General features: G+C 44.2%; 1 protein-coding gene across 1 annotated transcript in view; it reads left to right on the top strand.

Annotated features, from left to right (window-relative positions):
• The window catches only part of TSPAN7 (tetraspanin 7), a 139,251-nt gene extending 120,159 nt beyond the window's left edge, over positions 1-19,092 (top strand). Inside the window, exons 4-8 of the mRNA XM_028482530.1 lie at positions 626-721; positions 2,129-2,284; positions 7,903-7,986; positions 17,803-17,875; positions 18,138-19,092. Of these exons, the coding sequence (XP_028338331.1) occupies positions 626-721; positions 2,129-2,284; positions 7,903-7,986; positions 17,803-17,871 (405 nt within the window). The 3' untranslated portion in view covers positions 17,872-17,875; positions 18,138-19,092. The remainder of the gene's footprint in view (positions 1-625; positions 722-2,128; positions 2,285-7,902; positions 7,987-17,802; positions 17,876-18,137) is intronic.
• The last annotated feature ends 985 nt before the right edge of the window (positions 19,093-20,077 follow it).

Below are 20,077 nucleotides of genomic sequence, written 5' to 3' on the forward strand. Positions count from 1 at the left end.
TGCCTGGTAACACACCTGATGCTCCGCTCAGCAGATTTCCAGGGAAACAGAACTTGAAAGATAACCCAAGGTCAAATGTGTTCACAGAGAAGGAGAAAGTGTTTTGCTAACCATTTATTAACAAGTAAAGTCCATGTCCTTTAGCCTCTTTTTCTCATCTCAATAAAGACAGGTAAGTGAAAGCTGGTTTTGCCCCACTCCTGCATGGTAGACGAGGGATCTGATTCTGGTCAAAGCATCAGTCTTCCTGCCCGCCCCCCACACAATGGCCTGTCCTTTGTCATTCTTCTGAGTAAGGGCAGAAAAAGTTATAGAAAGAAAGGCAGTAACCAATTCCAAGAAAATAACTAGAAAACCATCACAGCCCTTTCCGAATCTGACTAGCCACCTGAGTGGCTCATTTAACTAGGCAGGGTTCCTCCGGATTGGGGGTAAGGGAACATTTTTTTAAACTCCTGAGCCGATCTTCTGAGCTCTTTTGTCTCAGAAAACAGGGCATCCCCTCCCTGGCCTACATTTATTCGGAGACTCTCAGAAGAGGCTATTTTGGGTTGGAAGTTGGTACGAATCTGTGTCCATCTGGGCTGCAGTGGACCAGAACCACATCGCTCCTTGTCTTCCCTAGATCAAGGACACCTTCCTGAGGACTTACACTGATGCCATGCAGAATTACAATGGCAACGATGAGAGGAGCCGGGCGGTGGATCACGTGCAGCGCAGCGTAAGTTCCAGGAAGGAGATGGGGCTGGCAATGGCCTGCGAGGTCGGGCCTTGGACTTGTGGGCTGCCGGTGACGCTGGACTGGCAGTGTTTGCTCTTGGCCCAGTTCCAACAGTGGACATCCAGTACTTTTTCAGGGTCCAGGGATCTAGGTAATTAGTGTCAAGAAGGACCACTCCCTCCAGTTTGCTTTTCATCTGTAAGGATGTGAGCATCCCAAGGAGAGCTAGTTTGCCCTTAAAATCTGAAGCCTTGGAACAGTGAGTGCAGGACAGCCTGACTTCGAGTTGGCTCCCTAAGACCAGCCTTCTGCAAATGGTGTCTTGAGGCTGGGCGGAGAGCTCAGGTGAGCTGTGTTCACCGGCTTGGGCGGTGCAGTGGGGTTGGAGAGCCGATCTCAGAGCAACTGAGGATCCTGCAGGCGTGTGAATGGCCTAGGCTGCCTGGTGCTTCGCAGAAGATGTGAGGAAAGTAGTTGTTTCCTGCCTGGAGGTGCTCAAGGCTGACTGCCCATCAGGATCATCTGGAGAGGTTTTTGATTGAGGGGTGTCTTTTATTGTTGTGTTGTTTCATTTTTACTTCAGAAGCAGTATTTTTATTTTTATGTTTTTGGTAATTTATTTTGGTAGAATCTCAAAGTTACCCAGAAAAACTGCAGGAATAGTACAAGGAGCTGTACCCCTTTTACCCAGATTCACCAATTAATGATATATTTTGCCCCATCTGCTTCACTATCCTCTGTCAGCAGTTGGCACATCTTTGCTGTAAAGGGTCAAGTAGTGACTATTTGAGGCTTTGAAGGCCATGCAGTCTCTGTCACAACTACTCAACTCTGCCTTTGTAGCACAAAGTCTGCCCTAGACAATACGTTACACAGAGGCACAGCTGTGTCCCAGTAAAACTTGATTTACAAAACCAGGTAGCTGGTGGGCTGTAGTTTACCAACACCAGCTCTCTCTCTTCCTCCATGTGCATCTTTTTTCCCCCCTAAACCATTTATGTACGTATTAGTACAGATCTTGGGGAGAGCTTTCTAAAACCATTTTGGCCTCAGCTCCCCATCGACAGTCCTGATTCGGTAGATCTCTACATCTGTCTCTTTAGCAGCACCTAATCACGCAGGTGATTTTGATGCTTAGCCAGGCCAGAGAGCAGCTGCTTGGCTTTGGGAGGTGGAAACCAACACGATATGGCGTCTAGGACTCACTTCGTTCGCTGAGTTCACGTGGGTATGCCAGTGAGTAGAATTGTTAGTGGAGCTTCAGCTCATCTTGACTCACCAAAGCTGTGCCTGTCGACTTAGGGCCTGGGCCCATGTCTCTCTTTTAAAAGCTGCAAGGCGCTGAGTGCAGAGACCACAGTGCCTTTGATCTGCCACACTTAATTCTTTTCCTTTCCCTGTTAACAGCTGAGCTGCTGTGGGGTGCAGAACTACACCAACTGGAGCACCAGCCCCTACTTTCTGGAGCACGGCATCCCCCCAAGTTGCTGCATGAACGACACCGATTGTAATCCCCAGGATCTGCACAACCTGACCGTGGCCGCCACTAAAGTGAACCAGAAGGTACTCGCTCCCTCTTGGCCCTGATGGGACTCAGTGGTGAATGTTTGGGGAGGGCTTTTTTGTCTCTGTGAAATTATGACAAATAGGTTAGAAATGGTAGTCTTGGAGAGAGTCAGGAATCTTCCTTTGTGGTTCTTTCTGGCCAGGGAGAGGCACTGGGCTGCCCACTTCTGAAGGAGAAAGCCGTGCCTCAGCGAGACTCTTCGAGGCATAGTTAGGAAGGGTTAGCAAGTGGTTCCTGTTAACCCTGATGCTGATGTCAGGGAATGTGGCCTTTCTTCTTTCTGGGTGTCTGTCTTCTGCTTAATGTACCTTCGAAACATGAAATTATTCCCAGCTGGGTGCCAGTCCTCAGCGGAAAGAGGGAGTTGAGTTGACAGACAGCATCTGCTTCTGCGAGGAGGGTGGCCTTGATTTTAGGGACTTCGCTGCATTGGGAAAAGAAGTCAACAACCTCAACTCACTCTCAACATCCTGACTCCCAAAGAAATTAGAGGAAAAAAAAAAAACTGGCCGAGAGAAATTTGAAAGTTAGTACATAGTAGAAATGAGGGAAATGAAACTTAGGTAGAGAAAAGGAAAATGAGTTCTGTGTTCCACTCTGCAGAGAATCTGATGAAGACATGATACAGCTGTGTGTGAGGGCTATCTATCCTTAAACATTTAGGGAAATGCCAGATAGAAATTAGGTCTTGCTGAAACAAAAGGGAGAAAAAAACCCTACTCTTGAGTTTACCTGTGGTTATGCCGCCATCAGGTAAATTTTCTTTTCTTACTAAGGTAAATTTATAGTTTTCTTTTCTTTTCTTTTTTCTTTTCTTTGGCCACGCTGCACGGCATGTGGGATCTTCGTTCCCTGACCAGGGATCGAACCCGTGCCCCCTGCAGTGGAAGCCTGGAGTCTTAACCGTTGGACTTCCCTGGAGTCTTAACCAGGGAAATCCCAAAGTTCTAGCTTTCTAAGCTCTTCAAAATTCTATGGGATCCGGGCCAACTACTGAATAATTCACAGAAGATAGCCATCCTTTCAAGATAAGAATGTTAAGAGATGGTTTCTGTATTTTACCCATGTAATGTTGGTATTTGTAGCAGAACTGCTGCAAGGCATTGTTGCCATATTCTGGAAGCTCATTTTGTCATTCTGGGTTTATTACTTGGCTGTTGGTGTGGTGAGATAAGATGTTCAGTACAGACAGACAGCTTCTTGTGTGAGCTAAGAGAACATCTGTTCCAACTGGAATCTTTTATGAACCCAAAGTTTGAGGCCTCCTTCGCCTCTCATCAGCAAGGTGACTTCTGGTTTCTTCATGGACACCTCCACTGAGCATCCGTATATGTCATTATGCTGCCATTTTATGAAGTGCTGAGCAGACCTGGCACTCAGTGGATGCTCCGATGTATAGAAGGCAAGACGTGCTTTATGGAGTGAGATATTGGCACAGCAGAGCCTCAGGAGGTCCTTTGTAGAGGCAGCAATCGTCAACCTTGATAAAAGGCTTCTTTCTAAAAAAAAAACTTTCACCCAAACTACTTCTTTTGTGAAAGTTGAGGGCTTCGAAGTCAGGACCACAGGGTCTGGAGTCAGACTGCAGTTTAAATTCTGGCTCAGCCACTTGCTGGTTGTGTGATCTTGATCAAGTTACTTAACCTTTCTCAGCCTTGTTTTTCTCATCTGTAAAATGGAGAGAATAACAGTTCTTGCCCCTTAGGATTGATGGGAGAATTGAATGAGATAAAGTATCTAAAGCACAGTGCATGGCAGAGAGTAAGGACAAGGTGAACGTTAACTGTAATGTTAAATGGTAGCTGTGGTGTAAATGTCACGACAATAACGGCGATGTTTGTCTTCCACCCTACCACACTGTGCCTTTTGTTAGAAATGATGCAGCAGGTCCTTGTAGGGAGGGTCTTTTGTTTGTATTCCAAAGCAGGCTTAGAGGCAGATCCTATAGTGCATCTCTAGAATACTTACAGTGATTTCCAGAAAGATAGGGGAGCATTTTTTCACTTCACTGATAACCTACAAATTGGCCTCACTCCCAGCCTCCCCCCGACAATCCTACTTTACATTTTCCTGGGTGCCTCAAATACCTGGAAGAGATACTTCTCTCTCACGTCCCTTTTACCCTCCAACCTGGCTCCCTCTGTGGAGAGAAAGTGAATGAAAACTGAAATTTGCCTAGGAAGTTTCATTAGATATTCTCATTTAATGCCCACATGAACTTCTCGGACAAATTATTTCCCAGGCCTGAGTCTGCGACCCCTCATCTATAAAAGGTAAGCAATGCCGATGGGGTGGAGATGTGTAGTGATAGTAGATGCTCATAAAGGTTAGTCTCCCCAAACTGACTCCCTCCCCCAGGAAGATTAACTCCCACCAGGTCCTAGTTCTGTGGAATCCTTTTATATAAAATACATGTATTTCTAAATCCCCATAGATCTTTTAGTGTCTTGAACCCTGTGCCCTGATAGCACAGAAAGGTGGCTCTTGGCTCTTACCTGGCAGCCTGAGAAACCTACCTTGTACAAATCACTGGCAGAGAGCAGGAAGGAGGTGAGAGCGGTTAAGCAGGATATTTATCGTTTTGTTTTGAGGACAGCTTTGATTTTGGTTTTGCTAAGCACGATGATCAAACGTCCACAGGTTCAGTTAGCTAATAGCATTGACTGACCCCTACCCTCTAGGAATTCCTTGCCTTTTTCTAAAGAGCCAGGGCAAGAGGAAGGGAGTTATTCTGGTTGGCAGCTCCAGAGGTACCTCCTCCCAGTACCTGCCTGGAAGCAGCCGTGCTACTCCCGCTACTGAAAAGCCTGCCACTTGCAGGTGTTTCCCATCCGAGGCCCTGTTGATTTAGACTTGCTGAGAGGGTGAGCAAATTACCTGTTCTGTTTCTGGGTGTTTCCTAGGACGTTTAGCAGGTCTCTGTAGATTGATCTCACACCTGACAATCAGGCTTTCATTTTAGGAAATTAAAAGAGGTCGTTGTGGGTAGATAAGAGAATTTTCGGGGAGCATTTGAGGTGGAAGGCAAACGTGCGCTGGGGTTGTAGGATCAAAGCAGTTCGGGCAGCCTGCGTAGCTAGGCCGAGACCTGGAAAATGGGCTTGTGGGTCCATAGAGTGAACAACAGAGAAAAAGCTGGAGAAGGAAAGCATTTATTGCAACCTGGGTCTTGTATCATTTAAACAACAATGAAGAAGCTAAATCACTTTCATCTTCTCACCTTACGTAACTCTCTTATTGCTATAATTTATTAATTTGCTCTTTGTTGAGAGTGAAAAAGAGTGGAGGAACTTTTCTTAGCGAAGAGTGCTTCTCAGACTTTAATGGGCACGTGAAACATCTGGAGATATTGTTAACATTCATTAAAACTCATTAAAAATGAGTAACCCCGGGATGTGGCAGATTCTGATTCGGTAGGTCTGGAGTGAGGCCTCAGATTCTGCATTTCTAACAAAAGCCCCAGTAATGCTGCTGCCGCCGCTTTTAGCAAAACCTCACTGCGAGGAGCAAGGTTTAGAGAACGAGTTTGCCACAGTTGTACTAATGCCAGGCCCTTACTTCATTTTTCTGTTTTCTCTTACTGGTTGGAGTGGGCTTTTCAAAAATAATGTGACTGACTCTGATTTCTACTCCATTGTAGGACATTTCATACTTTAGAAAAACATATTCACCTTATGTGTAGAATTAAAGTTCACAGCAAAAACCAAAAAAATAGAAAAAAAAAAAAAACCCCTATTCCCCCTCAAAAACAAACCAGAAACACCTATCCCAAAATATTTTGCAGAGTAAGAAAATAGCCCACCTCACTTCTCTCTGGTTTTTATTACTGGGTTTGTGTTTCCATATTTTGAGCTGATGTAACACTGGCGGTGGTCTGAACTTCATTCCCTGGCCCGAGCATCGCTGTGGGGAGGAGTTACAGCAATGAACGATGACCAGCACAGAAAAACTCTATCTTAGCTGCTGCCATTTGGAAAAGTGCTAGAATATCCACCTCTCTTCTGGCTTTGACTTCTTCCTAACCCGAACTGACTTTCTTTCCACTACCTTTTGGAAAATAGTGTGATATATAGTTTCACTAGTAGAAATGAAATCAGTGAGCAAGCTTCTCCTGTAAAGAGAGAATCAAATTTCAAAACTTTCCATGAGCAATAATGCATTTCCTTTCCCACCCCTGCCCCGGCCTTCAAATTTGCATCAGGTAACTAAGGAGCATAGTTTGTCCATTGCATCGAAAACATGTGTCAAAGCACTGCTGCTAAATTAATGCATCTTTGTCTTTGCAGACAGACTGTGAATGTATAAAATATCATTTATTAGAAGATACAGCATTGGCAGAATTTTCACAAGCTCTATGAGAAATGTTAAATCATTAAACTTTGAATTTAAAAATGGGAGACATGTTTTTGGTTGTTCTTGTTCTTCAGATGTTATTACAATTTAGTGGGCCTTTCTTGATAAACAATAATCCTCTTTACCCTGTTTATGAAATTTTGATTTTTCAAAGACTTCATACATTCAAGTTGAGGCCCTTTTTCAGAAAACTGGAAAAAGACCATGTCTTCCAAAGCTGACTACGTCACTTCAGAAGTCTAGGTTGATTTGGCCCCGTTCCAAACTATAGACATACACCCACACACTGACACACCTATATGTTCGCTAATTCCTGCTGTTTGAGCTGTCAGGCGTTTTAACAGGAAGAGTCAGCTTTTTGCCTTTGCATTACGAGTGATGCACAAAATTTGGTGTCCTACCTGGACTGGGTTGATAAAATGTAATCCGGGATAACAACAAAACTAGTTTAGCAACATTGTCGAACTCCAACCAGACCATTTCTTTTAAAGAAATTAAACTTTATCAATATTAAACTAACATTGAAATTGGTAAAATTGGTGTTGGTTTTAATCACAACATGTGGAGATTTCACAGGATGTTAAAGGGAAACTTACTTCATTTTACGAATGAGGTCACTGACATCATAATAGAGAGAGGGGAAGTGACTTCTTCAAGGTCCCATAGTAAATCTGTGGAAAATATGACTCTAGAACACGGGTTTTTCCCTACTAAAAGAAAACTTAATGGTCTCTGTAGGAAGAACCCTAAAATGCCATAAAGTTGGCAGGTATTCAAACACCTCCTTCTAACCAGAGGATTTCACTTCATTTATCTAAGATTCTGTCATTTGTTGTCATAATGCTAGTAGCTATGTTTATGATTGAGTTTTCCTGATCAAGGATGCAGAATGCCTTTTCACGTGTTTAAGTCTGCTTCTGTATCCCTACAGCATTCGCCTCATGGATCTTACAGACTTCTTGCTCAATTTCATCATACAACAGAAACGTTTGTGGATGAAAGTGTATATCTGGGATTTACTTTAAAATAATCCAGCCAGGGGACGAGTGTTGAAGAAATTTAAATGAAACAAGATTGACCATATGTTCACTGTGATTTTAGAGGAAGGGTCACTTGGGGGTTCTGTACCATTTGTATGTTTGAGATTTTTCATTCTGTTTGCGGAATGAAGTTTGGGGTGTATGTGGGAGTGTCGCGAGGTAACCCAGCCGGTCTGGTCTGGGTGAAACATGTCTCTGAGACCGTGTCTCTGTGTTTTCAGGGTTGTTATGATCTGGTGACCAGTTTCATGGAGACCAACATGGGAATCATCGCTGGAGTGGCTTTTGGGATCGCATTCTCCCAGGTAATCTTGCGGTCGGACCTAGCTTTTCCTCTGTCTCCTGCTCTCCTTTCCCTCCCTGGTCTCCAGATTCTCTGGCGGCCTCCCCGTGCCTGGGGAAAGGCTGATGGATGGGGTCAGAACTCCTTGCTCATTAGTCCTCAGGTCATCTGTTCATTGATTTTTCCTTTTTCAACTTAAATGAAGTTTTGCCATCAAGGGAATATTGGTTACAGTTCAACTAATGACTAGCTCCAGAAAAACAACTCCCTTCTTCTGTAGGTCAAATGGAGGTTAGCTGAACAAAATGCTGCCTTAATTGGAGGCTAAACAACTCCAAACATCAAATGGCTGATTTGGATTCGGGGAGGGGGGTAGGGCTCTTTTCCTGGTTGACCTGTCCCGTTTTGGTTCTTAGTTACCGGGGGTTGTGCGTGAGATCGCTCCCTTTTAAAGAAAGCCGAAATGTAGCAAATTTCATCCTGTCGTCATTATTTGATCTCAGGGTTTGATTATTGTTTCTTAAGAGGAAACTGAATTTGTGTATATGAAATGTTATATGCCTTTACCTCCACCCAGCCTCTAAAAAAGAATGGGAGAAGCCATTATGCAAACTAAGCAAGACACACATACTCAAGGATGGAACATGATTTTATTTTGCCCACCTGCACCAGGCAGTGTGTTGTCCCACAGGCTTCTGATCTCCCGGCCAGTTGCTATAATATTGCTGTGGGTGGAAGGATCGGCATATATACCTAACAACCAAAAAAAACCTTGATGTATCTTTAACACAGAACTTTTTTCAGACCAACAGATCATTTTTCCAACAAAGCCCAAGTAGTGTTACCTCAGTAATGTTGCCATGGCTCTGGTTTTATCTGCCTGAATTCTGTATCAGCTCTCCCAGACTATAATTACCCCTCCCTCCATGGCCCCTATACCGCTTTCCTTCTTGCTGAGCAATGCAGATGCACTTTAATCTTATTTAAGTTTGTTCCTAAAACATCTTTATTGAAATATGGCATATAAAGAGAAGCGCACACATCGTAAGTATACAGCTTAATAAGTTATCACAAAATGAGCTTACCTGTGTACTGACCATCACTTAGATCAAGGCATAGCATGTTAGCCTGGTAGTTTTTGCACATGGAGGGCTTGGCCTCAGATAAGTCTAAAAAGCTTTTCTTCCCAAGCAGTTACCAAACCGTGTGTGACATTTCCTCTCACAAGGGCATGTGGGCCCAGCCAGCACGAGTGTGTATTTCGTGGCAGTTTTAAAAATCTTTTACCACGTTTTGTGTTCTTGCGGCTCGGGAAGGGCTTAAACCCTCAACACGCCAACACACACAAACCAGATCGGTGCCACAGACAGTACTGATTAACTCGGTCTCGAGAGACACATCGAAAGAAGTTGCAGCCCTGAACTTTCTTCTGGTTGCTATCCTGTTTCAGTAATAACACTTCAGTGACATATCAGTAATGGCCAGGGGACATTTTAGAGGATTCCGGACCGCGTTTCCAATGCAGTGTGCAGGAGGCATCTGTCAGGTGCACATATGGTCTACTTTACACATGTATGTGCAGTGTTGGGTTAACCACCTACAGGACAGGCTTGTGCTTGCGTTTGAGGAGGACCGTCCCCTTGGAGGAAGGAATATGGCTGCAGTCGGCCCTAATGGCTACCCTAGACCCATGAAGGGACACGAAGCCGGTACTCTCCCTGGGGAAAAGAGAGCCTCAGAGAGCCAGGACTCTCGTGGATGAAACATCTTTTCATCCAAGAATCTTTCCATGTGGCCACGAGGGGTTGGGAAGACAGTCCTACTTTCATGAGTGAGGTGAACCAGGTCATAAAGAATCTGATTAATACCTCTCGCACTTCTCACATCCCCGTGGAGGGATTTAGGTGTAGACCAGTGGTTATCTGGCCCGATGAGCACTCATCTCTGTGTGCTACGTGGAAGAAACCCCTCGCTGAGTTTGCTCTGTGGCCCTCTGGGGCAATGAGAAAGGGGCTTTGGCCCCAAGGAAGCCCCAGACAGACTCTCTGCACAGAGTTTAGGTTTCTTCAAGGTACTACAGAGTCGTTGGGATAAGAAAACAAAACCCAAAGCCCAGGAGCACCGCAGAGGCAGTACCATTCACCCGCGTGGCCAGTCAGCCACGGTGGGGCAGAGACTTGAGATCTGCTGTGCTCAGCTTGGGGCAGGGCCAGCTGATTAGCCAGACGCACTAGGAACTGCAGCTTTTAATGGTGCCAGCAGCCTCAGGGTACCTGGAAGCTGAAGCTGGCTTCCAGTTGTCAGTAGATCCAGGGCCTCTCTGGGACCATGGTGGCCACTTACCAGATGCCCATTCAAGAACCAGCCTTACTCACCTGCCACCAAAGCTTTAGCTACAGGTGTTCAAAAATTCCAGAACAAGTGTTATAGTAAAACTTAGCAGATGTTGGCTGATACCGATAAATCAGTCACAGTGGCCTATGTGGTAGCCTTCCTATAATAAAGCAAGCTGTACTGAGTAGAGGCCAAAGTGGGTAGGAAAGAACAGAGCACCCTGCCCCCACTCCTCACCTGCCCTCCACCTTCTCCTCTTCCTCACCTGCTCTCATGACGTCCACGCTATCCTCTGTTGGAACAAACCGGCCTTGCACATCCGTTGTCTTAGAAATTAAAGGTGGTATAAAGTACAAGGAGAACTGAGTCTAGCCTTTTAATAGACTGTGCGAGAACTCTTTCCTGTTACCTAACTTAGCTAACGTAAAGCTCTTGAGTGCTGTTTTTGGATAGCAGGGCTTTGGCAGGTGTTTAATATTTCTCTCCACAAAGTCCCGGTGCCTTTGCCCTCTCAAGGAAAAGGCCATTTGTCTGGACTTGATGGGCAGGTCCTGCTGCCCTATGAATTTATAGCAGGTGGTTGAGTGTGTTTTTACAGGGCACCTCCTCCCTGCATCTTTGGCAGCTACTCTTTTATTCGAGGGGTCTTGGGAACACACACACAGAGAAATATCCTCACCTCCCTCGTCCCTAACATGACCTGGAAGCCAAGCGTCCGAGTCTGGACACTTGTATTGCTCAGTTTGTGACACTGCTTGCCGCCTTGGTTGGCCTTCTGCTATGGGTCTCTGTATTTAGCACTCCTGTATCCAACATATATAGCTTCGCTAGACTTGGAGACTATTAGGCTGGATTAATCCCCCAAAGCACAGAATGTTACAGTCCTGAGTAAGGACGGTGGAGCTGTTTTCCAGAAGGGAGAGTTGAGTGGTTTGCTTGAGGTTGGGTGGCTACTGTAGATCCAGGATTACAATTCTGATGATCTCATCTGGCCTGCTGTATTCAACATTTAGGCCAGAGATGACCCTTGTTCTTGCTTCAACGTAGCACCTAAATGGAACTCAGTTTGTGCCTTTATAATGAAAGGATTTGAGTCTGTGGAATTGCAAAGACAAAGGTACTCATCAAAAAATACAGATCCTGGGCCTCCCTGGTGGCGCGGTGGTTAAGAATCCGCCTGCCAATGCAGGGGGACACGGGTTCGAGCCCTGGTCCGGGGAGATCCCACATGCCGCGGAGCAACTAAGCCCGTGCGCCACGACTGCTGAGCCTGCGCTCTAGAGCCCGCGAGCCACAACTACTGAGCCCGCGTGCCACAGCTGCTGAAGCCCGGGCCCCTAGAGCCCGTGCTCCACAGCAAGAGAAGCCACTGCAACGAGAAGCCCACGCACCGCCATGAAGAGTAGCCCCACTCGCCTCAACTAGAGAAAGCCCACGCGCAGCAACAGAGACCCGACGCAGCCAAAATTAAATACATAAGAAAAAATACAGATCCTCTTCCTACCCATCCATCCCCTGACCCTCACCCCTGCAGGGCCTCCTCCAGGGCCCACAGGCTACTGAGATGATTCCTTACGGACCAAGGATTCTTTTCTGGGACTTGTTTACCTTTTCTGTATAGAGGGCAGGGACAAAGCTGTCAATAGCCTTGATGAGACATGGCCGAATAAGACTAAAGGAACTTTTACTTATTCTCCTAGTATTTTCAGGCCCTGAAACGGTCCCTAAAAGCATTTATACAGTTTTACTTCAAACCAGATACCTTGGCACTTTCCCAGTTAAGTCATCAACATAAAATCTCCACAGGCATTACAAGGATCGAAATTTTCGACCTATTGCTTTTGCCACTTTCTTGTTAAGAAAGTTGCCTTTTCCAGCTTTGTTTGCTGGCCTCTCTCTGCCCCTCAGGAACCAGGGACCGGGCCACGTTCACCTCCCGTGGTGATCGCAGGGGAAGACAGCCTTGCCCTGTCGCCTTTGCTGACCTGGACCCCACCCTTCTCTCAGCCCCTCTCCCACCTCTTGGAGTCCATCCTGTTCCTGGTAATTACCAGAGCCCCAGCGACGTGATCCTTGTTACTGGCGCTCTCTTTGTGGGGATGCTTCGAGAAGGTTAGAGTAGAACTTTTGTAAGTCTCTCCTTCCCTCTCTGGCTTCTCAGTCCTCGAAGGGCCTCCCGGAGGTTTTCATGACCCAAAAGAAAGCAGAACATATAGTACGGACAAGGCCAAGAGTGGTAAAAATAAAGTGTTACTTGCAAGGATTAGATGAAGGCTAATTACAAAGTCTTAGACGACCATATATAATCTGATCTCAGACTCCCTAGGCTGTACGGCATTTGACACTTCGCCAGCCACGGGGAGAGGGAGAGGTGACTCTGGGGTCTCCGTCTTGAGGGCTGTTCAGCATAAGAGGCAAGCTCTCCTTTCCCTGTCTCTCCTTTCCCTGTCTGCCTCCGGGGTTTAAAGCAGAAGTTTGTTCCGGTGCCCACAGACTCCAGCCTTAAGACACATCAGCAGTGTGCTTCTGAGGGGCAGCCTGGAATCCCGCAGAGCATACCTCTGTTCTTTGAGGCGCTATTTACATATATTTAACCTAAAACGAAAAAGGGTTTTATCTAAATAAAGTTGGATTTTTCTGTGTACAGATTAATTGGGTCTAGTGGCAAGCGAGCGTTTGGTCCTGACCGGGGAAGAGGCTATGTCTTTAACAGGCTTTCAGTTATGTACCTAGAAATAATCTGGTAGTAAATGGTATTAAGTATAGGATGTTTCCCACCCTCCCCGCTTTCCCTTAACTTGGTGCTTAGGGAAATGAGAGATCAAAGTTTTCTCTCAAATATGATGAGACACTAGCAAATTTGACGTCAGTAATCCTGCGAACAATTCAAAACACCCACCATATCCCAAATCCTAGTTTTTCTTGCACTAGAATTAACTAAAATAAAAGCCAATGTACGTAAACTGCTGTTTTCACAAAGCTTGTATGTGCCTCAGCTCAGGACTGTTTTTCGGAACAATTTCTGAGTAGATGTTAACATTATTGACTGGGGGCTTTTTGCAGAAACTAACGCCCGTGGCCGGCGATTTGTTCTGTAAGTGAATATTGAAACACCCGCGTTTGAGTAGATATCAATAACTTTTTTTTGCACTTAATGTATTTACCTGAAACTTTGTTCACGTCTTACTAAAGCATTCTAATATTTCGTTAGAGCGTGACAGGCGGTATAGCAGGCACCTCTGTGCAGGGGAACACAACATCTGTTACAAATATACCGTGTTTCACTGTGCTTTCCCCTGGAAGAGCAGACTCTATACTTTCTGGAAGCATTTTTTTTTTTTTAGTCCTGTGGGTAATTTCCTCTAGAAGATGTTCGTTTATTTTACCTGATGGCCGACAAGGTGGGTCTTTGCAGGGGGCTCTTTCAGAAACGCCACGAGAAGGACCAGGTGCGGGACTACCACTACATTCACCAGGATGGTCAGTTACCCATTCTCTAGCTACTGCTAACAGAAAGTGCTTGTAAGACATTTTATTCTGTGCACTAAGGCTACAATAAATTTTAAACGCATTGAATACACCACAGTCAATCAAATAGAAACCCACTTTCTTTTACCATTTTCGAGTTTTCCAGAGGATATTGAAGTTTGCCAGATATTGATCAGATCGATCAACTCCTTTCGTATATTTGTTGTACTCTAATATACAAGTGGGCTTAGTTATCTGATGGCCAGTCCTCCTGTCTTCCTTTCCTGTCGATGCTGTGGAGGTGTCATGAATAGTGTCACCATGCGGACTAACCTCGTCTTTCCATATGAGAAGAATCACTTCTGCCTTCTGTAAGAGTGTCATTTCTCCCCTCTGTAGATTTTTAGATTTCTCCTTTAATTGGTTTGGTAGACCACGACTCTCTCTTATAGTCCCACAAACTCTGGTTTTAGTTTTCAACAATATTTTAGATGTGGACACACTGTTGTAATAATTGTCTTGATAAATATGGTGCCATGAACCAAGATAAGGTTGTAGGACCGATAATATTGTTTCTTGCAGTTTCTTTCCTTAACCCGTGTAAATCTCAAGGTTGCATATATATCCAGTTTCACTTTCGCTAACCATCCTGACCAAAATTCCATACCTTGTAAGTTTTCCGGGATTATAGATTTTGAATCTGAGTCGTCCTCTCCACTTTATCTTTGCCTCCTCAAGTGATAGCTCTTGTTTGGGTATATAGATCAGTTGAAATTTTGGTAGAAAATAATCCAGAAGAGGTTTAACTTTTGAAATTCTGTCCGCAGGAAGCAGAGTTTCTGAGCTATCGTTAAAGTGAAGAAATGTCATTATTTGTTTGAACCTTATTCTCATCATAATCTTTGGAAAGATAGGTGTTTCAAGTAAGGGATCAGTCGACCAATATTCTTTCCAGTGTGACTTTATTTGTCCCATCAAAATTATTAATCCAAGAAACTTCTTCATGTCACTATTGGTTACATCAGTCCATTTTAAAGCCTTATACTTTTTATACGATTTTTCATTCTGTTGGTGATACAGGTTCGTTTGATAAGCGACCAACTCGAAAAAGTTGTTACCAAAGAGTAATTCTGTTATTTCACTAACAAACACTTTGTGCGTTATTACAGTCAATAGTTACACCTGACACTCCTATAGAGTCTAATTTCCATGAAATGTTGTCTTCAGTCCACTCTTCTGTAGAAGCAAAGGAGCATTCTCCAGCACCATGAGTTTCATTTTCACTTTCCATATCAGAATCAATCACTAAGGTTTTTTGTCTTTTTGTTGGTCTAATATTCACATCGTCTGAATCAGAACTATATTTTGAAGAACTGTCATCTTCTGAGACACTAGTATATATATATCGCTTGGACAATCAGAGAAAGTATCTGCATACAATTCACCGAAAAATTCTTCTTCACTCAAAATTTCACGATGCGTCATTTTTAAAAATTTTACGGTAATAAATTGTGTTTATCGTATACATAAGGTTGGAACAAAAACCTAACGGATCAAAATGTGAGTGATAACGACAATCATAAGTTGTATAATGAACTCTTGATCAATTTTAAGCTCTAACAACTTCACACAGCGATGTTAAAAAATAATTTAAAAAAAAAATCTGTCTTCTCCCATGGGCAAACAGAAGGTATATTCTTGCCCTAGAAATACAAAACGTGTAGTTAGTTTGAAAGCAAATAGCTTTTATTTTTACTTATATTATTTTTAAAAGTTATTATTTCTGTGAGAAAGTCTGTCTGGTGCTTAAGGATGATGCTGTTTCTGTTTGAGGAAAAAAAGGTGGAGGGACATGCTATATTATTCCCTCGAAAGCAGACATCTCAGATGCAAGAAGTATTGAAGCGTACTGCAGAATTTTCTGGCTGTGTGGCTCGTGAATCGCCATGAGGGCCAGGAGCATTGCAAACTGTGAAATGGAATGCTGGCTACTGTTAAGTGCTAAAACACATGAGGTCAACGAGAAAAACCTAAAGCGCTAAGCTTTACAAAGAAAGGAGGGTCCAAGAACTTGAGATCAAATAAAGAGATGCCCACCGACAGTCCTCTCCCTGAAGTCTGCAGTGTAAGGCAGGAAGGAACCCTTGGTGGCATGAGGCAGAGGAGTTATTCTGGAGAGGAAAGGGGTCTAGGCCCCAGGGTGGGAGCGCGGGCTGGAAAAGGGGCTATCCTTGGCTAGAAGAGGGTGAAGGCTTAAACTCTGTGTGGGTTACCTGTATGGCTTGGGGGAGATTCTTTAACCTCTCCTGAACCCACTTTCTTCTGTGGACAGTTGGGATGGTAATACTGCCCAGGCATGTAGTAAGGATTAAATAACTCGATATTCCTGATTGTGCTATGTGCCTCTAATACTTGGGTTTTGGCTGGCATCTGAATTTTGAGCGTATCAAGTGTGATCTGGTGTATGCTGGTCCTAAAAAATGGTAGTTCTAATGAAAAGAGACAAGCTCTAAGGTTCAAAGTCCTTGCACTCACCGAGGGGATTTTAGTTTCTCATTTGGCACAATATTCTGGAGGTTACAGCCATGGTTCCTCTGGCCACTTGGTGGTACGTGCACGATACTACATATTTTGTGGCACAAAATGGTGGTGGCCAGAGCCTTGGTAGGAGATAGGGTAAGTCCAATAGGGTGATTTTCCTTACCTGACAGAAGTTATAGTTTGCAGATTTCACAGCACGATTTCCATTTGAAAAAGGAAGACTCGTATTTCACCAAGAAAGGGAGGCAGGTTGGAACCTGCAGGATTGAGCGGAGAGCTAGAACAGAGTTGAGGTGTTGCCTTGACCAACGGTGGGACCCAACGTGTCACCGATAAGGGTGACCAGATGGACTGGATGAGTGGTTCTCTCACCTGGAAGGCTTGTTAAAACACCAGTTGCTGGACCCCATCCCCAAGAGTGTCCGATTCAGCAGGTTTGGGGTGGGGCCTGAGAATGTGTTTCTAACAAGGTCCCAGATGATGCTGATTCTGCTGGTCCTGGGGCCACATTTGACACTGTACTAGATTATCTCTAAAGGTCATTGCCACCTCTGAACCAATAAAACATGGCCAATTGCTTAAGGAGAAGGGACCCCCCACATGGCCAAGAGAAGCTGCAGCGCTCTACGCTCCAGTGCACAATCAGGGTCCTGTCCAAAGAGTGCTGATCCTCCAGCAGGAATGGGAATTTTGGTTTCCTATGAGCAGGGCCTTAAGCATCTGCACTTAAGGATGTCTTGCTAGTGTTACAACAGATTTTTTTTTATCAGATCCACCTGTGTTACAGGTTAAGTCAAGGCACAAAGTGGGCAGAAGACTGAGGTCTTCTGAGGAGGTGGAGGTACCCAGATATTGGTTGTGCTGGGGCCCCTGAAAAACCAAGGGGTAGACCTTGGGTGTAGATGGGCCCATTTGGGCCTAAAATATCTACATGGTTTAGAGACAAAGAGAAATTAAAGCCCCCCTCCGCCCCACTTCTCACAAGCCATGACTTACTTCACTGGCAAACTCACCCAGTCCAGGATTAGCGTCCCATTGTCTCAAGGAAAGAACTATTATCCTGTCAGCCGGGTATGGCTGGGGTATCATCCTATGTTGAGATAGCTTCCCAATGCATGCGCTTATGGTTTTGAATTCTGGCATTTTATTACTGTCTTGCTAATTCTGCGGTACTTAATTTTTTTCGTTACTCAGAACACACGAACACATTTTACAACTACTTACATGTCAAAAGTTGTTTTTAACGGCCAGAGCGAGCTAGACTTGGAACCTTATGGTCGGTTGGAGAACCTCCAGCTGACCTCCACCAGCACGTAGACTCCCTAAGTCTTAGATCCCACTACTGAAATCAGGTTTGATCGTTTTCCCGAGCACCCTTTCCCCATTCATGTACAAAAGCCCTCAGTTGTTAAAAATTACATCGGAGGGGGCTGTGTTAGAAATGTGTTAGCTCAGTGACTTCAGAGCCTCGTTCTCTTTTTCCTTCTGCCAACAGCTGATTGGCATGCTGCTGGCCTGCTGTCTGTCCCGGTTCATCACGGCCAACCAGTATGAGATGGTGTAAGAAGGTGAGTGATGGTGGGGGGAGGTTAAATCTAGGATTCTCCCTTTGGGGCACACACTCCCCTTCAAAGGGACAAGAGTTCCGCCTGGCCACTTCACTCTTTGATCTCGGTGGCACTTGGCCACATGCCGAAGCCTCATTTCTGTGGTGCTGGGGAGGAGATGTGATCACTGCTCTGGAAAACGTCGAAATGCTCTCTTCAGCTTGTTACCTTATTTTAAGGCCTTGTTAATGGTGAGTCACTCACATGTTTTAATTTCTCTTAGTCTTTCAAGAATGATGGAAGAAGAGACCTGTTTTGGAAAGGAACTGCAGCAATCTTTGAAAGACTTGCAAAGAATGTTAGAGCACAGTACATAATACACCTGTCCTAACACCCTCACCCCCGTGCAACTGACACTCCCACACAGTCTCTGCTCCACCTTTGAGCCTGCATCATGCGTAGCATTCCATCTTGTGAAGCCCTGTTGTGCCAGTGTAGCCAGGTTCCCTGCATCTAGTCCTAGGGGACCCCACCCAAGGCTGTGTGTGCGCGCCACCTCCTCCATCTGTACTTGGTCCAACTGCAGCTCATTGTAGGTGACTGGTTCTCCATACCATCACTGGCCCTGCAGGGCCCTGCATGTAGTGTGGGAGGCTCCTGTTAGCCCTTGATCATGATTGATAAATGCCGCACCCCCCTAGATGTAGATAAGCAGATAGCTATCTGTTCTTTTGGCTTAATCTCCTTTGGTTGGGTTTTCCCTTTTACTAAGGCTCTTTCCTACCTTCTTCAGGCTGCCTAGGACATGTAAAGAGATACATTGGTAATTGTCCATGAGGAGAAAAAGGCACGTGTCATGCACAAGGAAATTGTCAAGCTTTGGGTGGCATCCTTGCTCCATACTGTTACATGCCTGGGAACTTATAGACAGTTTAGTGCACCTGTATAATCCTGTTACAAAGCTGTATTGTTGCTTCCCGTGAAGGAAATATTACTTCTGTTTTTCCCCAATTAACTGCTATTGTTATTTTACTTCTTTCTATATTTTTTCTTTGCATTGACATTACAGACATCGAGGACCTCATCAAATCAATTTAAAAATGAGTGTGAAGGGGGAACAAAAGTCAAAATATTTTTTAAAGATCCTAAAAATCAATTCCTCTGTCTCGCATGCCAATAAGAATGCATTGATATTGTGAACATTTGTGATACATGTGTTAATAAATAGTCATCACAAATTGCTGTGTTCTGGTTTTGTTCTTTGGTTAAGTTTTTAAACACATTTCTATATTCCATCTTGTTCCACAGGGGATTGGAGGTGACCACCTTACACAATGACACATCCCCCCATACAAGCTCCCACTCCACTGAAATAGCATGGGGCAGTGTAAAAACTGAAGGGTTAGATTTTTTTTTTAATGGACATTCCAGGAACTTGAATCACTTATCGTAAACAGGATGTACTGTTGGCTGCAAAAAGAGACCCTCCATATTTCAGGCTAGAGGAAGATTTCAAAGTTTTTTTTTTTTTTTTAAGTCTGGATGTCATTTTAAAAAAAGGAAATGAGCATGTATTCTTCCTTTTATTGTTCCTAACGAGCATGTATTCTACCCTTCCTTCCGTCTCTGGATTGAATAAACTCTGTCTAGAGAAGAGATGACATCATACCATTCAGTTGTCCCAATGCCCTGGCTTGTACTAAAGTATGAAATCCTTACGCTTGATTTAAAGAGCATTTTAGCAATAGGTGCAGTATATATTATCTCCAATCTATTTTTTCCTTCTTAATGAACCATCCTTAAAAACTAGTAAAAGCATTTATTGATCTGTTCCCAAATAAGTGGATTAAAAAGCTCCCTCTTCACTGTAATTAGGATGGAGATGGTGTTTTAAACTATATGCATTTATTAGCCTGAACTCCGCATGAGGTAAACCCTAAAAGGTTTATGAAGGCTACTGACCCACACCTTCAGATACTGCCTCATCAAAAGGTCAGCATTTTTAGAGAGTTAAGTAGATCTCTTCTGTGGAAACATACGTAGCCCAAAACTTTTCAAAGTTTCATTTAAATTTCTATTATATAATAAAATGAGGCTTTTCTGTAAAATCCTACATAGAACCCCACCCATGGTTCACCTTTTTGCAAACTATGCATTCACTAGTATACTGATACTAATTATTGTTACACTTTGGTAAACAAGAAATCTATACACTTTCTAAAT

Source organism: Physeter macrocephalus, chromosome 21, assembly GCF_002837175.3.
Source record: "Physeter macrocephalus isolate SW-GA chromosome 21, ASM283717v5, whole genome shotgun sequence".
Taxonomy (NCBI): domain Eukaryota; kingdom Metazoa; phylum Chordata; class Mammalia; order Artiodactyla; family Physeteridae; genus Physeter; species Physeter macrocephalus.